Genomic DNA, 24,999 nt, shown 5'->3' on the forward strand with positions numbered 1-24,999 from the left:
CGTGAATCCCGTCTCTTCACCAAAAAACGTACAGACGCGCGCAACTTACGCGATGATACTTTCTCCCGGCGATTTATCCATGCTTTGAAAAAAGACTTAGCTTAAATTCCTCTGAATATACATGACCGAGGTAAACATTACTGGTATATTTCCGTGCGCCACCGACGCTCGGCGTAGGAAATACCACGCTCGGCGTAGGGAATACCACGTTAGAGAAAAAAATTGTAGACGGCCCATGCGTCGCTAAGTTCTGTCTCGGGCAGACTGCACGTACAAAACTCTGAAGTGAATAACACAACAATATTGTAATAATACGAGCGAAAACTCTGATAACGCTATTTTACCAGCCTCGGTGGCTAAGCAGCTAAGGTGTGCTGCTAAACATGCTTGTTGAAGCGCTCGCATTCCAGGGAGATGAGGCGCAAAAACATGTGTACTTAGATTTACAGGCACATTGCAGAGCCACATGTCGTAGTTTCTTTTTTTTTCTTTCTTGCAAAATGGCTAAGGACCCTTGCACTCTGCGAAGTGCCAAGCGATTGTATAATGTATTTTCCCAGCCATGCTCTACAGCAGCTTCTTTCACTTGGACGAAAGTTGAACAAGGGTCTTGTGCAGCTGTTTGATCTAGAGGAAATATTCAATCCTTTTAGCACCTTATTAAAAGGTGAAAGCCAGTGGGCTTCATCTATTCTATATATTCATAACAAACAGTAAATTGCTGGCTATAATCATTTTATTTTGAAAGCAGAAACTGAAGACAAACAGTGAAGAACTTAGCAGCACAAACAATTGTTCCGAAGCGCTGCACACAGCCTCCTCTGTTTTGCAAGCTTTGTCCTCAGCCTTGCTTACCGTCGGCATACTTTCTGCAGAACAAGGGGAAAAACACAAAGGTTTACGAAATCCATCACGTTTGCTCAACTTGCGTTATAATCAGCGTGCCGAAGAACACAGAAGAGCACGTCGCGTAAAACTGCAATATTTACCATGATTTACTGCATCCAATTCGTCGGAGACGTCCACGCGGATCCTCTGCACAGCATTTTCCCCACTGGAATCGTCCGAAGACTCCCAACGACGCTTGACCGGCCGCCTGTGAGGCAACTGCCGAGGTGCCGGCTTCTTTTTGGCCAAGTAAGCCTGGAGACATTCAAATAATCGAGGTAAAGCGCCGGCCCTCAGCTTCACTCTTTCGCGCGGCAACCTCTTCTATAACGGATTCGTCTTCGCGAATAATGTCCTCGTTATAGAAATGTTTTTCGCATGCTCGAACGTTTGGTGAACTGATCGAGAATGCGCCCGTTTCTTTACGTGGTATCGCCCGCCTCCACTGCTCGCGGCTTTCGGGGTCGCTGGGGAACACAAACAACGATACTTATTCAGCGGTTCCTATAGCCGGAGCGACAGTGCGGCACACAGCATGTTTTTGTCATCGTTCGTGAAGCTGCCGCTAACTATTTGTCGCATACGAAAATGGTCACAGGCACACACAGCACCGCACACACGCGATAAAACGACGCAAACAAAGCGAACAGAGCACGCCATCGCCTCGCTGGCCTTGACGAGCACCTTGTTCGCCGGAGCGACCGTGCGGCACGCAGGACGTCTTCTGCATCGTTCGTCACGTTGCCGCTAAGTATTCGTCACGTTTGAATACGATAAGACGCACAGAAAGCACCGCACACACGCGATACAGCACGACACACAAAAGCAAACACACCACGCCATCGCCTCGCCGACTGCTTCGACGAGTGCCGCGGGTGCCCCCCTAACACTGGTGGCGCCGCCCCGCGGTCAAAGTTGGCGGCACACAAAGCTCTCCCATAGAGTGACGGGGAAGTTTCGTGACCAGTAAAAAGTATTGAGGGACTATGCTATAACTTTAAATACATAGGAGTTAAGAGCACAAACCGACTGCGATGGTGTAGCCAATATGACGGCGTTTGTCCCTCGGCCAGGCCCCGGAAACTGAGCGCCATTTTTGGTTTCAAGGACATGCGCGCTCGCAGCGGTTACCGAGCATCCTGAGATCTGGTTGAACTAAGTGAGGTTGATGTGGATGTTCGCATTTATTGTCTTTCACGAGTTGATACAAATAGAAAAAAATTGATTGAACTGTGAAGAATTCTTGGTTTGTTTATTTGTCTTTTTTATTTCTTGTCTTGTGGATTTTAAATCGGGCGAAGCGCGGGACCTGGTTGACTTGGGCTCGTAGCGCTTGCCTCCGCTCACCCTCGCCACTCGCTCAGCGATATCGCAAGTTGAATCGCGCTCGGATATCTCGCTGGGTTGACGTACCAAGTATGAATACGGGAAAGATAAGACATATGATGGGGCGTGCGGCAAACGGAAGCCGCAGGGAGCCAAGCCGATGAGGCCAACCGAGTATTAGACGAAGATGGCTGAATCGGGGCGTCAAGTGTTTTGCGCGACACTGTGGTGTGTTAATTTCCAGTCCACGAAGGTTTTTCAGGATTCCTAGCGACAACGGGTGAGCACAAGTGTTTGGGTCCATTATTTGATCAGGTATTCGTCTTGCATGAGTACATGAGTAAGCCCAGGGCGCTGCAAGCCTCAGTGGACTGACATAAGCGAATTGTCGCTAGACTAATTCGTCATGACGACAGTCTACCTGCTGCTGACAAAATACGTTTAATGAAAGGCTTGACTGCGTGTTGGTTCGGCTACACACTTTGTGCATATTTTACTCTTGGCATGGGCACCCGTCGGCAAAACAAGTCGAGACGCGCGAGCGACGACCGCAATCAGAAAAAAACTGCATCGCCGCGCCATCTGATGTGAAAAGTGCGCGTGCGCGTCCTTTCAATCTCAAAGTCATATCTTTTTACTCGCTTGCAGCGGACCAGTGATTACATATAGCGTTTTGCGCTAGGCGTCACTTTCTGCAATCCGTGACGCGCTCAATTCGACGAGGGCACGGTGGTGGTGAAGTGTACCCGGCTGGCTATGCCATGATTAAAGAGATAGCATATCTTGTCTCAGTGGCAAACCGGTGCCATACACATCATTACTTCTCTTCTCAGCACGTTCGTTTTAGTTGAAGCGTACCATTAGATACTGAAACACGAACGAGGGCACCGAAAACGAAAAGGCGCTGTGCCGAAAAAATACTTCAGTTTATTAACATAATATAACAAGAGGCACGCAGATCACATTGCACATGCAACAAAATAGGCGAATGGACAAGAAAACAAGAATAAAGCGCTCGCTGTATTCGGCGAGGTCATGGGTTGGCCATGAAAGAACAGAAAAAAAGAAAGCAAGTGAGAGCGAGCGAGAAATGGCAACGGCGAAACTTAGCACCTATGCCGTATTGAGTTGTCATCAAAAACAGTGAAACTATCGCATCAGGTGTTCACACTCACACTGATCGGCAAGTTTTCGGACAGGATACCAAACGGTGGATATATTCGCAACTATTTGCTGCGATCACGCTTCTTCAGAGCTTGCGATATCCTCCACAGAGAACATGTAAATCGTAACTCGTTCCGCGTCGCTGCAGAAAGTTACAAAAACACGTGGCAGCAGCGATTAACTCAGAAACGCTGACTGACAGCTCAAAAGAACATAGCGTGTTAATCAATGAGTATAAGTTCCTTGCTTCTCTGTACTCGAAGTGTGAGCTCTTCGAACCACGATAAAACGAGGACGCTTGAGCTTCCCCTCCAAGAGTAGAACACGATAACCTGATCGGGCCTAGTTGGCATCGCCTTCTCCATTATTAGCTACAACGTGCCGTGAGGAAAACAAAGCCTGTGCGTGAAACTTTGAACACTTTTCTGCAACGCAGAACGCGCAGATTTTTCGCGCGCTACCAACGACGCTTACGTAGACACCGACACTGGAATGGAGCTGACACTGGAATGGAATGGAGCTTTAAACACCAGCGCGTTAAATGAAAAGTTCGGCTGCTCTGCGTAGTCTGTGAAGCGAGCCTCGTACGCTTCACCGCCACCATGGCCCGTCGAACTGAGCGCGTCACGGATTGCAGAAAGCGACGCCTAGTGAAAACACTACATGTAAACACCTGGTCCGCTGCAAGCGAGTAAAAAGATACGGCTGCGAGTTTGAAAGGACGCGCATGCGCACTCTCCATGTCAGACGGCGCGGCAATGCACTCTTATCGTTTTATCTGATTGCGGTCGTCGCTCGCACGTCCCGACTTATTTTGCCGATGGGTGTACAGTATCAATTGATACACCATCAATTACAGGCTCTTTCCTGTTCATGGAAATGCATGTAGCCAGTTTGCAACCTTGCGAGCCTTTACTTTTAAAGGGCCCCTCACCAGGTTTGACAATTTTGAGCTAACGAGCGCAATGCATACACAGGGCGTTCACAATCACGTCTGCCAAAATTTGCAACGCTACGCGCCGCGAAAATGGGTCAAATTTCAAGGTGAACGCTGCTTGCCCTTCCTCTCGCGGGCGCGCGCTTTAGAGAATGAGGGGATGACGTACATGAGAAAATGGACCTACGTAGATGGTAGTGCTGTGACGTCGCTCCTCCACGTAGACGACTGTGCTCTGACGTCGCCAACAGTACCACGTGACACTGCGATAATTATTTGACACGACATGTGTAGTTTGTATAATTTGTTGCTTGAATAGATTAATAAAACTTGAGAGAAATAATGAGACACACAATAGGAATGTGTGCGTCTTTTTCATTTCTTTTCGTGAATTGCAGCGAGATGCGGGGCTAATGTGCCTCCCTTTCCCGTGCGTTCGTGTCCCCGCGGTTAGCGCATCGAGCAGACGCCAGCCCTGGAAAGTAATGTTCTGGCGCGTTCGATTTATTCTAGCGCGTCCAAGTAAACGTTAATGCGGCACTGGCTCATGATACCGCCACTCTCGTGCCCGTACAAATGTCGCAGCTTTCATGCCCGTCCCGCAGAAACAGGCAGTACACCACAGCGAACGCCGGCACAACGCCCATATGGTGGCTAACGCCCACGACCGCTACATAAAAAAAAAAAAAAAAGGTAGCGGCCTTGCAACGCCGCTCGCGTGCTCGGACTGGCTCGGGCACGTCATGCGCACGTGGCCATGCATGCGCTTGACGTGTTCATACGTATGTGTCAAGTGAAGAGGGCAGGGAAGGGATTTGGCTTGCTAAGGCTACACGGGGCGAGTGGCAAGGGTTTGAAACTCGCCTCTTCGCATCATGGTTTCGCGCCGCTACAAATTATTGTTTTTCTCAGCTCGTAATGAACCGATTTGAAAAATTCTTGCGGCATACTGCTCTTCATTCGGCACACAACAACTTCCAGCGTCTAACTAAAATTTGCTATGTGGCCTGGTGAGGGGCTCTTTAATACATGTATTGGACTCTGATGCGTTGCAATGTCGCAAGAGCCAATGGTTTGACAGGTGGTCTTTTCTTCGTCGAGGCAATGCTGCTGCCCTGACGAAGACAAGTCCACTTGCCCAAACATTGTCTCCAGCGACATTTCCTGTTCAACTTCTCATCGCTTCACGGCTCTATCTTCCCCTGAACCACTGTCTTGCTTGGTACTCAAGCTCTGTGAGAAAAATACGGCGCCGTCATAACAAACGTAATTGAGTCAAGTATGACGTGGCCTGCTCGCGATTATTAATAATTTTCGCATTGCTTCGGATATTCTGGGTTCAGTGTTTGCTCATTATGTGCATATTTCAGTTGTGAATTAATGCTGCTTTTGCAGATTGACACTTTCACACTACGTGTATGTCTGTTTTTAACATCAAACGTGTGACTAAAAGCATTCAATTTTACTTGCGTTGATCGAGTTTTGTCTTATTGAGAAGTCGGTCACTTTTAGTTAATACATGTAACAACACACGAAAAAAATTGAAGAAATAGTCAACTAAAAATTACACCATTTCTAGCTAAAGGGGACCATGAGGCGATGCGAAGCCGGAGCACGATCGCGTTCCGTTGGCGTTCTTTGGGCATGCTACCGAGCTCGCGTCGTCGAACGCGAAGAGGAACGCTACGCGCGTCTTGTCTTCCCTCTCGCCTGGCCGTTAATTCTCACAAATCGAGCGGAGAACGCAGTCGGCAGGCGTGCGATAGGGGGGCAGCGTAGAAGAGGAGAGGGGGAGGGGACGTGCCTGCGCTGCTGCTCATCGCGGCGTTGCGCAGGAGAGAATTTCGGCATGTGTAGCCCGCGTTTCAGAGGAGTGGGGAGGGGGAGGGAAAGTGGATAGGGGAAAGGGTTAGAGAAAGTGGATAGGGGAAAGGGGAGAGTGGAGAGGGTGTGCGCATGCGCAGTAAGTGTGGCCACGCCCACACCACCACCGGATTGAACTGCGCCATAAGATACTTCGCTTCTGATAGCGAATCGCCGCGTGACCCGAGTGGCCAGCGGACCTGCTCGAACACATTCCGTTTGCGTGCGAAGTGGGAGAGGAGAGCTTGCGCGGCAGCCCTCCTCCTCTCGGTTTCGCGCTTTTTTCCTTTATTTGTTGAAATTTCAATTGACGTCATGAAAGAAATGTTTTGTTTGTGTATTATTTCTAGCAGATACTCGGTAGCCGCCAGTGGTGGAAGCGGCGCTGCCGCATCGTATCAGCATGCGAGAGCGCGTCCTATGGGAGGTATAGGAAGTTTCCGTCCCTGCCTTGGGTTCCAGAAGAAGAAAGATAACTATTATTGTGGGAAAGGGAAGGGGTCTAGGAGCCAGATCGGTGGCGCCCTATGTCCAAGGCTCCACAGGCTTGTGCCGCCAGCCGAATATGGTCCAGTAGGGCTCGTTGCACCTCCGGGTCCGAGCTAGCGAGGAGTGCCTCCCATTGCTCTAAAGAGTGTTAGGGGCGAAGCTCCTTAAGGCGGCACCCGTTCGTCCCTCGTAGTCGTAGTCGCAGTGCGTAACCAGTCTTACGCTTTGACCTCCAAGGTGGTGCCGGTGGGAGATTTTTCCTGCGCGTTGTTGAACAATAAAAAATTCGCAGCGGTAGCTAAAAGCAGACTTCCTCTGTCTCTCATTCCCATTAGCAGCTATTCTTTACCTCCAAGGTAGTGCCTGGTGAGATTTCTCCTGTGCGTGATTAAACAATATAAATTTTGTTCAAAACGCCGTTGATTGATGAAATAAACCAACGAAATACGCCAGATGTTTTGTAAAAGCAAAACAGAAGAACGCCAGATGTTTCTAAAGCAAAACGAAAAGACGCCAGCTGCTTAACGAAAGACGCCAGATGTTTTCTAAAGCAATGGTTTTCTAAACAATGAAAATTCACAGCGTACATGTAAAATTAAAGTGAGCTACAAGTCGTCATAACTCATCGAACCTTTAGTATAAACGCGCCCGATCTCACGTCGGTGATGATGTACTGGGCAGAATTCACGGAAGATTCACGGTTTACCGATGAACCTCCGCAGCTTCGCCCACTCATCATCATTCACTCCGTGGATATGCTGTTTTTTTATGCTGTACTTATGCTGTAGGCAGTTCAGATTATTTGGCCTTTTACTGCAACCCTATGAGATATGGTAGATGGTTGGTGGCGAGTCGCGACACCACGGACACTCGCGCTCGTACAACGTCAGAAAAATTTTGTGTAGTCGCAACCAATTTGGATAGACCGCCGTTTGACTTCTACGGAGGTCCATTGCGTGTTCCCCTTTAAGATATTTGTGGGGCGCGCCATATTTCTACCGTGCTCGTCGCTTATGATCAAGAAGCTCTCACGGAGCCATCCGAGCAGGGTCACTGTCTTCCTCCTCGCGAAGGCCATCGTGTGTAGTGTGGGGTGATAGTAACTGGGAGGGAGGCTGGTGCTCCGCTTGGTTCGTGAGCGCTCGAGCTAGAGCGTCCGCCGTCTCGTTACCCTCTAGGCTTGCATGTCCGGAGCACCAGACCAACCTATAAGTGTTTTTCAATTCGCTTCCCGAGAGCTTGCAAACCTTTAATGGGAGACGGCCTTTCGTAAACAGTCGGCACGCCTCTTGCGTATCCGAGATTATGGTGATGTACGCCTGCCCGACATTTCGCTCTCGATTTTCAATCGCCAATGCGATGGCTAGAATACCTTTGTTCGAACACGTCATAGTACGCATGTATGGCCTGGGACCGCTATTTTAATATGTTTGTAAGGTCTAAATGGTCCAGAATTGAGAACCAAGATTCATCTGTAATGCCTATAAACCTCTTCATGTACACTCATCAATGATGGCAAATAAAGACATCCTATTCAGGAGTGAAAAAAGCGCTAAAAAACGAGACAAGGAAGGACACGAGACCACGGCGCTGACTAACAGCCAAATGTGTTAACCCTTACGTGCACTAGGTTGCGCACTATCTCAAGATAGTTGTCGACAGGGCAAGGGCTAGACTGTTGTTTTCTGCCCGAAATGAGCTTGGTAGCCTGTGCCAGCAAGTCAGTCGAGAGGTAGAGAACAAAAAAAGATGTTATAAGAAGCACAGGCACAAGTTTCATGAATGCCGTTAAGGTGTTGTGTACAAGATGCCACTTTCTTGCGGGCGTTATTATGTCGGTCAAACTGGGCGGTGAGCTAAAGACCGTATGCGTCAGTATTCTAACAAACTTCAGAAACAAGCTACAGATAGTCATTTATCTTTTCTTTGTAATAATTACGGGCGCCATCCTTCTTTTAAGGATACCACTTTCTTGTCAAAATGTCATGACAAAAGCGTGTCTCTTTTCAGAAGGTTATCACATCCACAATAGTGGCGACGCATGTGCAAGCCTTCCCTCTATTTCCCTCCTTTCGTAAAGAGAAATAACTCATGTTCCGTTGATCACGTTACCGCTTCTGCGCAGGTTTATTCTTCAATTTTCCGTAGTTTCATTGTGATAATCATGAAGTATATTTATGCTAATTGAAGGAATAAAACACATTTCGTAGTTAGCGCCATGGTCTCGCCTCTTTCCTTGTCCCGTCTTCTTAGCGCTGTTTTCCACTCGTAATCATGAACCAACCAGCCCAGATGCGTACCCCTGCGACATTCTACTCTGCGCAGAGCTATCACCAGGCTCACGTTTCTTGCTCGCGGATAGGAAGTTTGATAGCGATTCTGGTCACTACCTTTGTCCGACTTCTTGCTACGTCCGATATAGTCGCAACCAAGATCTCACGCCGTACTTCGCACGTGATGTCCTTTTACAACACTCGTTTTTTCCTCGAACCCTGGAACGCACTAGCTTCAACTTTAACTTTTTATTCTTCTAGTCCTCCGGGGCTAAACGCTGCCGTGAGCAGTTTGACTGGACCCAGGAGGCGTTGTACATGACAGCGCAATAACAGTAAACGTTTCGGTACAAACCTAAAACGAAAATTTGACACTCGGGTAGATGCTTTACGACAGGATGTTTAACATTCAACAAGATACATTGTTGTGCAGATAGAGAGGCAATAAAACGAAACATGGTCATTTAATATGCATCATTATACAATATTATATATGCTTACATGTTAAGAAAATACATCTTCAATTCTTTGCGAGATATATTAGTAGTAGGGGTGTGCGAATATTTGAAAGTTTCGAATATTCGTCGGATATTACATTCGAAATATTCGTATTCGATTCGAAAATTGTGTATTCGAAAAGTTTCGAATATTTGATAACTTCGAATATTCGAAAAATTCGAGTACGCGATTCGATTATCATGCATAAAATAACTTTTCTACCACATTTCTGCTGCGTTTGTATAGCTAAAAACGTTGCCGAGAGGAGCGATAAACATCGAAAGTACACGGAGGCACGATATCTGCCTGCGACGAGCGCCCCAATGCGTATGATTTATTGCTGGTGCATCTCCGACGTGCAGCGCTGTTGGCGATCATGTAACCGTACATTTTCAATATTATGCGGCCGTAACGTGCCGCACTACCACTCGTTCACTATGCGGGACCACTTCTGAAGAAAGACAGTGACCCATGTGACATGTGACTGGTGGCGGACTGTAGGCACCTTCAGATACCCCAGTCTGGCAAAGCTTTGCCCCCGTGACCTACCTATACCAGCCACTTCTGTTCCAAGTGAGCGTGCCTTTTCAGTGGCAAGGGGGGTGGGGGGGGGTCTCTGTTAGTAGGGAGCGCCTACTGCCTGATCATGTGGAGCAACTCATATTTTTTCATGATAAATATCTAGTCATCACTTTAATTGTGCCGTGATATTTGCTTGTGTTGTGATGTGCATTGTGCTAGCCTGGGCATTGTGTTCTGGAGATAGCAGTGTATGTTGTGTTGACAGTCAGTCTGTTAATGTTTTTTTTTTCAAATAGCTATATGTTAAATAAAATATTGTTACTGTGGAGGCATTTTTCCTTCTATATTCGATTCGATATTCGAAGGTGGATATTCATATTCGATTCGTATTCAAAAAATTTGATATTCGCACACCCCTAATTAAGTAGCGTTCACATGGTTATTTAGAATTTTCGGCAAATTTGCTTAATGGATTGCAACTTATATTAGGTGCGAAAGCGTGGTACATACCAAGGATACCAAGGTTCATGGTTTCTGAGGTGCACAGGTATCTCATGGTGTTGCAAGCTCGCTATGGATGTAAGAAAATCGCTATATTCTTTTTTTGCAAATTAAAATAATTGTAAAACACGGCATTCGTAGTATCGATCTACCCGTATGAAGTGTTTTCCCAGAACGCCTTGCTGACTTCGAAAAAACCTGAATGTTTTCTTGTAAGTTTAATTGTTAAAATTATCATAATCTTGGCTACATCGTGGCAAATCATGATCAAACATTTCATTTTCACTGTGCGCCTAAACGTTCCTCTAAGAGTTTGCAAAATTTTTTTCTGCGATTGTATTTTATTCAAGTTTCTTAATATATTATTCTCTTCCAGTATTAATGCTCGCTATGTCTGTTGTATAACTTTTTCAATATCGCTGTGTTCTTTGTTTGGCCCTCCTGCTTGGTTTTCGCACTGCAGTGCGTACTAAATAAATACACTCGCATGCTGATAAATTACCCGTCAGACTCTCCCACTTTTCGTTTCTCTTTTGGCCTGGATGCGCCATTCTAAAACACAATTTTCAATATGTGGTGGCGTTTCCAAATACCCAAGATGTACACTTGATTAAAGCGGCCACTTGGGCGTGTTTCTACATCTTTGCAAAATAAAAAAAAGCGCAAAAAAACGACGGGCAAAGATGAAACACGACGTAAAGTGCGATGTGCGGACCGTCACTTTTATTCATGTGCGGTGCTGTGAAAAAAGTAGCCGTGCACAGCACGGGAGGTATACAATACATACTCTCAAACTTAAACGACGTTCCAAGACAACCCACGGAAAGCAGACTTGTTCCAAGTCACACTTTAATTGGAAAGTTCAATGAACATACAATCTCTTAAAGCAATGCACTCACGTTCCTTCACGTATTCATTACGTCCTGGTAAACGTCGGCAGCACATCAGGCCAACGGTTCATCGTCTCAGCAGATGGACGGCACGTAGCGGTGCAGCTTGAGTAGGAGGGTGAGTGGTGGCGCGACCACTGTTCAGGCATGCAGGCAGGAACCAGATAGCGCAGGTACCGGCTAGGTACCGGGCATGCCTCGGACGCGCAGGTCACTAGCGTCCGCAGGTGCGCGATACGTCAGGAGGCTACCCAGAGGTTGTCCCGGGTAGCCCTCAAGAACGTGGCCTCTCGAACGCCCTGAGCTACCGTGGCCACTACTGCCAACTCCTTGCTTCATCTTCCTCATTTTTTGCCGCCGTCACCACGCTCACTTTTTGTCCGCAACGTGCCGCATTGCTCGCTGCTGTCCTGGTCGTCTTTAGTGTTTCACCACGCAACACAAGGACGAGCGCTAATCTGGGAGAGGATTGCGTTAGTGTTGCCTCCGTAGCGCGTTCCGATAGAGAGCTGACGTTCCGAGGCATGTGCGGATGATGATGCGCTGTACCGTACAGCAGCCATCTATGTCCGAATTGCAAAACAATAAACTCGGCGTTTGTCCTTGTCGGCGCTTGTCCTTGACAGGGTGCATAGGTATCCCCCAATGTCCTGATCGCAGATTTGAAAAAAAAGCACAAATCCGATTGCAAGCTGTCAGTAACATCGTCAACCAGAGGCAGCAGACATACTTCCTTATTAGTGAGGGCGTTAAGTCGTTGTAGTCAACGCAAAGCCTCCAGGAAGCATATTTCATTTTATTTAAACTGTCAGGTGCAGCCCGCAGGCTGCACCACTCTTCGATAGCATCCTTATTCAGCATATACTGAACCTATTGGGCAATAACGCTGCTGCTCGCGTGACCGTAAAATGTTCCTAATCATGCTTACAAGTTTTCAGACGTTAAACCCCAGATAATATTAATATTATTCATGCTTACACTCTGCGACTCGTAGGAGCGACTGCACTCGCATGTGATGGAACACTTCTCCCTTTCGTCTTTGTTAATGACAGCGATAAAATTCTTGATGTCATCATTTAACACTCCGAGCTTCATTACTCTAGGAAGCACAACCGGCAATGGTAACAGCTAGTCGCCAACAGAAAGGTTGTTCTTTTATTAACCGATGCAACACAACGAGGCGCTAATATGCATTTCCTAGCATATTGAACAGTGGCAGGTTCAACCACAGAATCAAATAATGATATGACAGAGACTGAAGGAAATGCGGCAACCGACCTCATTGACCATGACGGCACTGTCAGCTCACTGAAATAATCGGAGCATCCTCCGCGGGCTGCGGTTCATCGAGGGCATGAACAGTTGCACTGCTCACCGAAAGTTCCCCTGCTCCACAGTCATCGAAAACGCCGCACTCTTGGAGAAAGTCAGTGCAGATCATAACATTGAGTGTAAAATGCTGGAGTACCATAAACTCTGTTGCGAACACCTTTCCTGCCAATAACAGCTTAAATTAACGGAAAAAACTTCCACAGAATGAAGTATTTCCCCATCAACACCACGAAATCTTGTTAATTCGCCCAAAGAACACAAAACACTTTGACCAATGCGGTTTTTGAAGGAAATAGCTTGAATTGTTGCACCAGTGTCCACTAAAGCTCTTGCACAAAAGTCGTCTATACGCACCTGTATCTTGTTCTTGAACATCGTAACTGCCGGAGGTATCTGCGACGACTCCTGTTGGGTGACCTAACCTCCATCGGTCGCGGCTGATAGATTCCCGGCGATGGCGGTGGTGGCAGCCGTTGTCGCGGTGAAGGATAGCGGCGCAGTTAGGCAGACGGAAACGTCAAACTACGATCGGAAGCGGGAGAGATGCCACGTCGCTTCACTCTGCGTGTGGTACTCCTGAAATAGGTGGGCCAGGGATCGTTGTTGTGACCATCGCCCACTCGAGGGAACTCTGATGGACCATCTCTTCACGATATCATCTGTCTGCCGACGACAGAACCTAGCTATGAGTGCAGCGACCCCACAAGGGTAACACACAGGAGACTTGACGGCACGCATTCCACTCCTTGAAGGCATTGCCGTGACGTAGCGACACAAATGTATTTTCGTTCGGGTCTTGATAGCGGTGGCCGGCTGACGGGGATAACTGAAGCGGTGTTCTTCTCGGTATTCTTACCACGCATGGCCAGAACGACACACCTGCGTCTGCACCTTGCAAGGACTTGGCAGAAAACGAAATACACGAAGACCCTACCATATTGACTGCCACTAACAAAAAGCACAAATATGCGCTGTCAATACCTTGCACACCAAACACCACACTATCAAATAGTCAGCCCACTTACGCACCACGTCCACTAAAACTCACTTGACTGCAATACCAGAATTTGACATATTCAATTTGCACAAAGGTATTTAGTCGCATGTTTACCACATGGGAAAGTGGACCCGTAAAGGAAACTGTGACCCCCCAAAACGAGTAGAAAAAAAATCATACAAATACCTCACTTAAATATTCCGCTACTGAATGATCTAATCCCCCCATAGAAAAGCCAACGTTACCTTCAACACACGTGCGGTTCTACTTGCACGTATACTTCAGGAGCATGTGGTTTCGAAAAGCTATTCGGGCTTAAAAGAGAACCGAAAAGCAAGAAAAGAAAAACAAGGACAGTACGAACAACATATTCTCTAATTTCGGTAAAACTTAAGCACAAAGGCAACCTCAAAGCCTCACTAAACACCTATCTGCTGCGGTCATTCTGGAGGCCTCCAGACAGTGATACGTCGACTGGAACGACCTAGAACCAATCACTGCATGCGGGGCGATGAGTGGCGGTGGCTGCTATGCTTGAGAAGAAATATATTTTAGAATGCAGTACTTGAGATTACGCGGATAAAATTTTATTTTATTTCATGAACTCATGCACTTGATGACGTCTCACAGTAGGTGGAGGCTCGGCGGGATGCGTGCTAGCCAACCGCCTGTCGGCTGACCCAAGCAGGACGGTGCTCCTGATCGAGGCCGGGCAAATGGAGGAGAACTACACGATGTTCTCGCAGACCCCGTTGGTGTTCATCGGTACGCAGGTTCCACTGTTCGCACCGCTGCTCATCGGCAGCGAGATCGACTGGCAATACATTACTGAACCTCAGCAGCATGCCTGCCTTTCTATGGTGGATCAGGTAAGGCATCTGTGGAACCGTTCTACGATCACTGGTTTGATCCGTCTTCCTATCATATTAATTTTCCATCTTCCCCAGGTGCTGCAGCGCTAATGCATCCACGTGTAGGGGTGGTAAAAAGCTCCCAGGCCAATATCCCATGGACCCTTATGGCAGCGCAGCTTGGGAATTTGTGACCACCTACTGTACATACAACCGGCGTAGTTTTCCGCATGGTATAAGCACGCGGCAGATAAATTTTGCATATTCTAGCGACGTGGATGGAAGGAACTGGCGAAAAGGTGCAAACACGGTGATGAGGGCACGAGGAACAATTCACTTGATATATTTGAAGGTACTCCACGGGTAATTCCCACGATTAAACGGTACATTAGTGTTCCCTTCAATGCCACGCGCTTGCTCTATCCTGTTCATCGTTGTATTGTTGCTTTTTCGCTGTGCCTTCATGTCGGATACGTTGCACCAGCTCGATGAGCACGCAGCATTACTTGCCCCCTTCTTAACCCTAAGGTTATCCCGAACCTTTGCTGTAACAGTGAACTTGAGCAGTCAAAGCGTCAAATAACGTGGAACTTACGAGTGAAATAAGTTGTTCTCGGCAATGAAAATAAGTAGTACAGTAACACTGAGAGTAGTGTCGTCGGTCGTCTCACACTTCATATCAAACGTGTCATCTAACCATGCATAACTACGCTATGTTGTAGCACAATCGCGGGGGCTGGTACCCGTAGAACAGTGTATTCCGCAGTTAGAATCGTGCACACAATCTTATTAGAACAAAACACATGCCCTTGAGTGGCTTGCGGTAGCTTCATGCGTGGCTCGTGCTGAGCGGCAGATGTGTAACAGCTTAGTACCTGAGGCATAGTTACACAAAAAGAGAAACAGGCACCATGTCAACATCCCAAACACGGATGCTGCTTTTCATTCGCGGCTGAGGGAAAACAAGCGCTCTTGATTACTCAAGCAGTATGTACGTCGAAGAAGCCTACGTGATCAAAATAATTTATTAGTCAACGATTGCGTGCGCCTGTAAACACACATCTAATCACATATCTGTTTGCTGTTATGACAACCGTTGGGGCTTAGCGCTTAAAGTGTTGAGCTTTGAAGCTAATGGACGTGCATTCTACTCCCGGCCGAAGCTGCGGCATTTCTCTGAAGAAAAATAGCAGAAATATACCGCTATACTTACACATGGGCGGGCGTTACAAGCCCCCACTAGGCCAAAATTAATTTGCAATCTCACATTATAAAGTCCCTCAAAAAGGTACCGTTTTGTTAAGTGGCAGTATATTGTCACGAGGCCGTGACGTCGACGACGGCAGCAATCGCCGTGTCCGAGGTGAAACTCGTTATTTCGCCGAGTTTGTGGTCGGGAAACTGAAAGTCAAACTACAGCAAATATACACTGCACAATGATAGCGGCGAACGGAGCGTCGGCCGTCGATAATCTGCTCTGCGGTAAGGCGCGTCGGCATTGATACATGCAGCATCGAACGTTCGAGCCCTATCGCTGGTGGCTGCGTTAGTTCGAGAATAATTGTTCGCGTTTGCGCCATCAAGCCTATAGAAGATTCTAAGAAAATCTGGAAGGTTCCCATACATCAAGGGCGCGGCGTGCGCAAGGCGGCGGCTTTGCGTGATATGGACTAGTAACATAAAAATGACAAAAAGAAGCCCGCGAGGCAAAATTTACACTATAAACACAATATCTTAAGCGGCCGACAAATGGCGCCCAGTACTGCAGAATGGGCAAGTTGGCGCCATTTTGATATCGTACTGGTACACCGCAGCTCAGTTTGAGCATAAAGAGGCTACAGCCACGAAGGAAAAGCAGACAACAGGATGAGCGCTCATCCTGTTGCCTGTGTTTCCTTCTTCGCTGTAGCCTCTTTTCTTTATGCTCAAACTGAGCTGCGCTCTACCAATATGATATCAAAATGGCGCCCAGCTTGCGAAATTCCAAGACGTCGTCCTCTTTCTTGTCCTCTTTGTCGTCGTCTTCAGCCTGTTACACCATTTTCCGGTGGCTGAAACACCGACCTGGTGCTAATGAGGCGGTCGAATGATATGGCTTGAGGCGCGTTAAATCCACTATCAATAAAAACACTGTCAGTATGAGGGTGAACTACGCTGGGGTCACTACGGGTGATTTCGTAGGTGATGTTGGTCACTTGGTGTTAAAAGTGGTAAGAGCCGGAATAGCGTGCAAGCAGCATCTCCGAAAGTCCGACGTAGGGCGACGAAACCAGTCTACCGGGCGCGTAGTGTATGTCACCATAGCGATCGTCATATATGCGCTCGTGATTGTTCTGCGAGTCCGCTAGTCGTCGTCGAGCAACTTGGGGTCATTTTGGGGCATTCGTTATTGCTTCTCGAGCGTACTCCGACGTCTGACTTAGTCTGGTTGGCAGGAGTGTGTCGAAAAGTGGCGTAGGATCGCGGCCAAGCAAATGAAAATGGATAGAAGCCATCTGTATTGTCGAGATTAATTATAGACAAATGTGACCAAAGGTAACACTGTGCCCCAGCCGCGCTGGTCGGCGCACACATACAGGGAGAGCATGTCAGGAAGGGCTTCGATTATGACGCATGGTTGGATCGTTTGTTGCGGATGATAAGCAGTCGAAAGTGCGCTTAGTTACGCAGGAGGTCATTAACCACGTTGGAAAGTAGCGGCCTCGGTTGATGTAATGGTCTAGATGTAAGCGGTCGGTTTTGTACACATCTGACTACTCCAATACTTGGAGGCGCAGAGCCCAACAACCAAGGCGGCGTCAAGCCTTTGAGGGATGAAAGTCAGCACAAAGCGTGATGATCGCTGATGAGTGTGAATAGCCAGCAGTACAAATTCACACAAAATTTGGCCACTGCCCAAACGAGCACCAGGCATTGTTTCAGTAATCGAATATTTCCATGCAGCAGGAGAAAGAATACTGCGGTCATAGGCAACCACACGGTATGGTCCTAGTTTCTGGGCCAGGACTGCACGGATGCCATGGCCACTGACTTTGGTACGGACTTCTGTTGTAGCTAATACATCAAAGTGAGCTAAAATATGGAGGGAAATGAGCAGTTGTACCACATTGGAGAAAGCATCTGCTTGCTCAGGGTACGAGACGAAGGCAGCGTATTTTGAGAAGCTGAGTGAGAAGGCGCGTTATTAATGTGGTGGGCGTATTGCATAAACCGAATGGCATGACTTCAAACTGCTAAAGGCTGTCTTCCCACTTTCCGTGTCATCGACGACAACTTGCCAATACGCGGCGTGGAGGTCCATGAAAAAAAATTGTGCGTGGCATAGGGTAGACGTTCTTTTTCTCGATCATCTTTAGATGTCGATAGTCAACGCAAAATCGCCAACTGCTGTCCTTAAAAAGCAAACAGGGGACGACCATGGACTGCAGGAAGGCTTGATGACATTCCGAGAAAGCATCTTTTGGACTTCATGCTGGATAATGTGTAGCTCAGTATGGGAGAAGCTGTGGGGTTGCCAGTAGGATCGAACTCGCATCGCCTGTGTTCATGCTTAACAACGAGCTGAGAGGGCGGTCGTCAAGGTCGAAGATGTCCTAAAAGTGTGCAAAGAGTGTGTTTGGTCGGTAAGTCGGGCGCAAGGTAGAGCAGTAGGTTGGGGGTAGGCCATTAGAATAGGTTTTGCTTGTAAAAAACCGCATAGTTTTCACTGTTAGAAAGACAAACGCTTGAGATTGCACAAGCTTGTATTGGCGATTTTCGGACAGCATGAATAGAATTTTTTTTGCAATTTTAGCTGCAAGGCATCATCGCGGTAGGCTAGCACAAATGTCATTCAAACAAGCAGCTCTGCGTGACATGCTTTCCTGTGCTCTGAACTGCATCGTTTAACTGCGTCGTTTGTGTCTGTTCGGGGTTCTGTTTCGCTCTTAGCCCACACTTCTCTACTCCGATCGTCCTTGTCCATCTTATCGAAGGGAACCGTATATTTCAATTTGTTACCTGCCTTGCCCCTTTATCTGCTGGCAAGTATAACCACCAAGTTTTGGATTATAAGCTTAATTTGAGTGTTTGATTTGGAAGTCCGCCGATGGGAGAAATCAGTAAATAGCACCTCCAATACTGTGCCTTCAAAATCATTTATCGCTGTAAGTGACTGTAGGCACTGCATTCGCTGTGGCTGGCTCCGATAATCCGGCTGCGTTCATCCGTGCGCTGTTCACGTAATACTTAAAACGGGGCGGACCATCACTGTAGTGTGCTCCCTTGTACAAACCGCCAGGCCTGCGCAGATAATGCGGCACATTCACAACGTAAGCTGGCGGCGCGGATTTTTAGAGCCCGTCGTAAGCTCTGTTAGAGCGCCTGCAAGTACAGTTGCGATATACCCACTGGGCAGTAGATGATCGATTTTTACGGAGTAACGAAGCACCCACAACGCCTTCCTAAGACAATATGCATATCTTCGCAGCTACACACTTTGACGTTGCTGTGTTGGATGATCATGATGACGATGAAGAATTGTTGCTGAGTTCGTTGCAATGAGCGGGAGGCTTTAAAACAGCTGCTCGCTGCACAACGCACATGGTGTGACGCCTGGTTCGATCATACTATTCTGCCACACAATAATGCATCAGTTAACGCGGCTCCTCGTCGTACATGATGCCTGTAAAGGCTCTTTTTCTAACAAAAATTGCGCAGCTTCCACGAAATTGCTCGAGGCTGGGTGACAGCAGAGCTAGTGCACTAGAAGCATAAAAGGAAGAAGATAACGAAGAGAGCGTGTTTCGGTCATGAAGATGATGCCACACGGCAAACTATACTTGCGGTAATGTACTGGCTATGCAACATGGCTGTGCATACATGGTTATGCTCTTCTTCTGATTTTTCTATAATTTTTGTCTATGTTGCGTTATCTCTTTCTCTCTCCCACTATTTCACCCTCTCTTTCTGTCTCTTGCTCTCTTTCTTCAATTTATCATAATTTTTTCGTTGTTAGTCTTTATCTTTCCCTTTCTGTCTTTGATTCTCTCTCTGTAGTTGGTCTCTCACCTTCTATGTTTTTTTGTGTATCTCTTGTTTTGTATTTTTGTATCTGGGCTCCTGCCATTTTCTCTTTCGCCCATTTCTTTCTATTTTTATTTGAATTTATTTCTAGGTCATAGTTTCTCTCTCTCTCTGTAGTCGGTCTCCCTTTCTTTCATTTCTTTGTTTCTCCCTATTCTTTTTATCAATTTCTGTTTCTACTGTCTATCTATCTATCTATCTATCTATCTATCTATCTATATATCTATTTATCTACCTATTTATCTATTTATCTATGTATTTATCTATCTATTTATTTATTTTATATATTTATTTATCGGTTTCATTATTTCTTTATTTATCTATTTCATTATTCCTTTGTCTGTATGTCTGTCTGTTCACCTATCCTCGTTTCCCTCCTCCGAACTCTCACATCTCTCTTCCTCACCCTAACTTCTCTTTCCCATCATATTGCTGTTATATATTAAACAAGGCTAATATGCTGTCAGCGTGCCTTTATAGAAGAGTGCTTAGCACGCTCGCATTCAGATCGTGGGTACGCGAGTTCGAATATCGCCTAGGAAAAGTTTTTTCGCCAAAACTTTATATCCTTTCCTTTCCGTTGCTTTGTTTCTATCTCTGTGTACTTGTTCTGTCACTCAAGTTATTGCGTTCCACGTCGGACGAATTGGCGTGCATCTTCTGGTAGCGCAGCAGAAGAGGAAGGAGCGGAAGCCGATAAAGAAGAGGATGAAGATGGCGAGTCGCGGCTCATGATGATGATAATTTTTATCTACGGACACGGTTGACCACCTTCCCAACTCTGGGGCAAAAGGAGCAAGCACTGGGGTGGATCTGTCGCAGAGTACTTCCTCGCCACGCGTATGCTTCGGCTTCAATCCGCCTCGAACCCTGTTCTTTGTCTAAGGTGTGCGATAGCTGCCGCGGACATCGGTGGTGGCAGCAGCGTTGGCAGACAACTACGACATCAAAACATACAGTTGGATGTGAGTTCAAGACCCGTATGCTGTAAAATGTTTGGTTTAAATTGATCCGGTGCCCTCTTTATCTAATGCTGGATGGTAAACACGTCCCTTCTTCGCAGGGTCGTAATAGCTAATTGCCTAGGTTTTCTCTAAAATGTTATCAGTTTGCTGACTGGCGTGAAACCTCTGAAATGCTTTTATATCCAAAGCCTCTTCATTCGGGACCAGGTGATAAGCAAATGGATGTTGCAATTTCGTGGTAGGATCGGTAGGTGATATTCGTCTTGTCAATTATGTGCCTCAGTGAAACTAGCCATGTAGATAAATCGAGAGCGGGTGATCTTGCAAACATGAGTCTGTCGTTGTCAGTACACTCTTAATAGTCATAAAATTTGCATTTTCAAGCCAGGCATCTGTGGTTTTGAAGGTTTTTGACCTTGTTGGACAGCCTTTGAAACGAACGACATTGAATGAGTGCTAGGGAACGTTCAGACAACGCTGAATAAATGCTGAGGCAACGTTAAGGCCACAAGACACTTCTTTACTGACACCAGAGCCTGAGCCCCACTGCTTAGGCCGAAGCAGTGATGATGAGTAGTAACAGGTGAGATTAAGCGTATGAATAATGCTCACAATTTCCCCGTGCGCCGTATAGACCAGGCTGGCCACGACACAGACTGGTTTCAGACACGGTCGGCAGAAACATCAATGGGAGTAATACGACAGTTTACAGGAGATTCATTAATCATTTAGGGTTTATGAAATCGCCACTGATACTTTTCACAGAATCCGGGAACACGAGTAGACATCCAAAGCAGCGTTTCGTCACCTGGAAGGAGAGTCATCACGATGGGAGCTGTCATAACGCTGCTTGCGATCGCGCTGACTGGCTTCTGTACTGAGCCGAGCAAGTGTCCGACATTTTTCAAGTCTTGAATTGAACTGTGCTAATTATTTGCCGGTTGGAGTGCGTAAAATTGAAGTGTCGATAATGAATGTCACCGGACGGCCCTAAATGAGGTGGAACGGTGAGTACCCAGTAGTGCGTTAGACGACGGCGTTATGGGCAAAGGTCACAAATGGTAATACAGTGTCCTAGTTGTCATGAGCCGGGCCAATATACATGGATATTATACCAGTTAGTGTGCTGTGGAATCGCCCTGTTATGCCATTGGTTCGAGGGTGGTATGCTGATGTCTTGTCATGGCCCGCTTCATGCATAGGAATTTGCCAATACCCTGATCGAAAATTAAGACTCGCGAAGTACTCAGTTCCCTGGAGGGTGTCAACGGCGCCGCCAATTCGCGGCATCGCATCGCGTGACCTTATTAAGTGATCAAAGCAAAATCATACCGAGCTGTCCTTCCGGACCAGCACAAGAAGCGACGAACAAGAACTGGACGATGGTCGAATGATGTCACGTTCCAGCATGTCACTGACGTTTTTCTCCATTATTTAGCGCTCTGCGGACGACGCGCGGTATGGTCGACGGCGTACAATACAATTGCCGTCGGTTTCGGCGCGGTAAAATGCGACAGAACTGCGCCCCAGAAGCTTGGAGTGGATGCCAAAAGAAGCACTGTGTTTTCGTAGTAGTGGTAAGAGATATTCATTTTGAGCCGCAGGGAGGTCAGGATGTGGATGTCACATGGCCATTATTAGCAGTAGACGACAATGGTGCGTCTGTGTGAAAAGGCGTCAGGCTAAGACATTCGGTGTCTGCAAAGCATGCCGCAGTGGTACCTTGGGGCAGAACAAGTGGCTGTAGTGAAGAGAGGACGACGAAGAAACACACGAGCAAGCTAGCAAGCAAGCAAGCAAGCCGCAGTGTCAAGAGTAGCAGGGCACTCTAGCTCGCGCTTGGCGGGATTTTGGCTGCTTGACGCCCGCCGCTCCAACAACCACTCGTCCCAACAACCCAACAACCACTCGTCAACCCCAACAACCACTCGTCACTGCGCCGCTCACTTACGCAGCTGTCGCTGCTCGGCCCCCTCAGCAGCCTATGCCGTATACCCGACCTGCGATGCCAACCCCTGCGATTCCAACTCCTGCGATGCCGACCCCTGCCTCGCCGCTGACCACGACTTCGTCGCCGCTTCACTACGCGGGGCCCTCGCCTTCGTTTTTCCGCCGTCAAGACGTGTGGCGAACGCCGGACAACAGGCCCATCTGCTTCGCCTGCGGTGTCGCTGGACACGTCGCTCGCCACTGCCGCCGTTGCCCACCTTCTTTCTTCGACACCGTGGCCACACCTGATCCTTCGTCGTCACGCACACCACCTAGGTACGCCGCTGATAATCGACCATCCTTCTCCAATCGTCGATCACCATCTCCTCGACGACGCTCTCTGTCACCCATGTGTCGTCGCTCAGCTACAGAGGAGGGAAACTGATTGCTGCAGTTCCGGAGGCAAGAGCTGCATGCAAGTCGAACTGCCCAAGGCCTCCGTGTGTTTCGCCGCCAAATGTTATAGACGTCGATGTCGAAGGAACCGCCGCCGTTGCGCTTATCGACACAGGGGCCGCCGTTTCCGTCATCTCTGAGACACTGTGCCACAAGATAAAGAAGTTGACGACGTCGCTATCAGGACTAATGCTCCGTACTGCCAGCTCACAGTGCATTGCGCCGTCAGCTGTCTGCACTGTGCGAGTCACCATACAAGGTGCACTTTACGTGATCGAGTTCTTTGTGCTACCGTCCTGCTCCCACGACATTATTCTCGGTTGGGACTTCCTATCGAGTCATAGCGCCATCAGACTGTTCTCGTGCAGAAGTAGCTCTTACGCCGCTGCAGACCTCTCTTTCGTCGGACCCTCCCCACAAACTAGTCGTCGCTGAGGACACAGATATACCCCTAAACACGTGGACCCTTGTAGCACTGACCTGTACGACCGCACCAGACGGAACAGCACTCTTTGCCCCGTCGGACGTATTTCTACGTCGTCGCGGCTTACGACTGCCCTTTGCAGTACTATCGATTAATTCTGGCGCTACGATAATGCTCGTTGCCAACTCGCTGACGTCCGCCGTTACCTTGCTTCGCGGGGAATCTTTGGGGCACGTACAAGACGTCGACCTCTTGCGTTCCCTGGACTTCTCTGAGGACCAACACCACCTTCAGCTGAACGCCATGACGTCACCTGTTCCCAACTCTTCAGCCCCAGATAATTTCCGCCCTTCAATCGCCGACAATCTACCGCCATCGCATCGCAGCCAACTCCTCGCCCTTCTGCAAGACTTCCGCTCGTCATTCGATTGTGCCCAGCCAACCTTGGGCCGCACGACGAGCGTCACACACCACATCGACACCGGTTCACATGCTCCCTTACGCCAACGACCCTATCGAGTTTCCGCTGCAGAACGGCAAATTATCAACGAACAAGTCGACGACATGCTTAAACGCGCAGTGATACAGCCGTCCCAGAACCCCTGGTCCTCTCCTGTCGTACTTGTGCGCAAGAATGATGGATCAATAAGGTTCTGCGTTGACTATCGCCGCCTCAATAAGATTACTCGAAAGGATGTGTACCCGTTGCCACGCATCGATGACGCTCTCGATTGCTTACAAGGGGCAGAATATTTCTCGTCTTTAGATCTACGCTCGGGTTATTGGCAAGTACCGATGGATGTCACCGATCGTGCGAAGACTGCTTTCGTCACTCCTGATGGACTCTACGAGTTTAACGTCATGCCGTTCGGATTGTGCAACGCCCCCGCTACCTTCGAACGAATGATGGACAACATCCTTCGCGGCTACAAGTGGAACACCTGCCTTTGCTACCTCGACGACATCGTAGTCTTTTCTAGGGATTTCCCTACTCACCTTGTCCGCCTGCGTGAGATTTTGACGTGCCTCACCTCAGCTGGTCTTCAACTCAACATCAAAAAGTGTCATTTTGCGACGCGCCAGTTGACGATACTGGGTCACGTCGTCTGCAAGGAAGGCGTTCTTCCGGACCCAGCGAAATCCGGGCCGTTGCCGAATACCCCAAGCCCACTTGCATGAAGACGCTTCGAAGTTTCATTGGGCTGTGTTCCTATTTTCGCCGATTTGTCCGCGACTTTGCTTCCATCATCGCCCCTCTTACCAATCTTTTGACAACATCTAATGGCCTGTCTGCTTGGTCAAGAGAGTGCGACACATCTTTCGAAACGCTACGGCGCTTACTGACATCGCCTCCAATACTTCGGCACTTTGACCCTGATGCGCCAACGGAAATCCATACTGACGCCAGCGGCGTCGGCCTTGGTGCAGTACTGGCTCAAAAGAAACCGGGATACGAAGAATACGTCGTCGCTTACGCGAGTCGAACTCTCAAGAAAGCTGAGTGCAATTATTCCGTTACTGAGAAGGAATGCCTTGCCATAATTTGGGCTTTGGCTAAGTTTCGCCCGTACCTCTATGGCCGCCCTTTCGACGTCGTCACGGACCACCATGCTCTATGTTGGCTCTCCTC

The 24,999-nt window shown here is 48.0% G+C and overlaps 1 protein-coding gene across 1 annotated transcript in view; it reads left to right on the forward strand.

Moving 5' to 3' along the window:
- LOC119399438 (alcohol dehydrogenase [acceptor]) overlaps positions 1–24,999 on the forward strand; it is an 88,221-nt gene that overhangs the window by 7,309 nt on the left and 55,913 nt on the right. The window contains exon 2 of the mRNA XM_049417389.1: positions 14,311–14,549. Coding sequence (XP_049273346.1) covers positions 14,311–14,549 — 239 coding nt within the window. The remainder of the gene's footprint in view (positions 1–14,310; positions 14,550–24,999) is intronic.

The sequence above is a fragment of the Rhipicephalus sanguineus genome, chromosome 7 (assembly GCF_013339695.2).
Source record: "Rhipicephalus sanguineus isolate Rsan-2018 chromosome 7, BIME_Rsan_1.4, whole genome shotgun sequence".
Classification (NCBI taxonomy): Eukaryota; Metazoa; Arthropoda; class Arachnida; order Ixodida; family Ixodidae; genus Rhipicephalus; species Rhipicephalus sanguineus.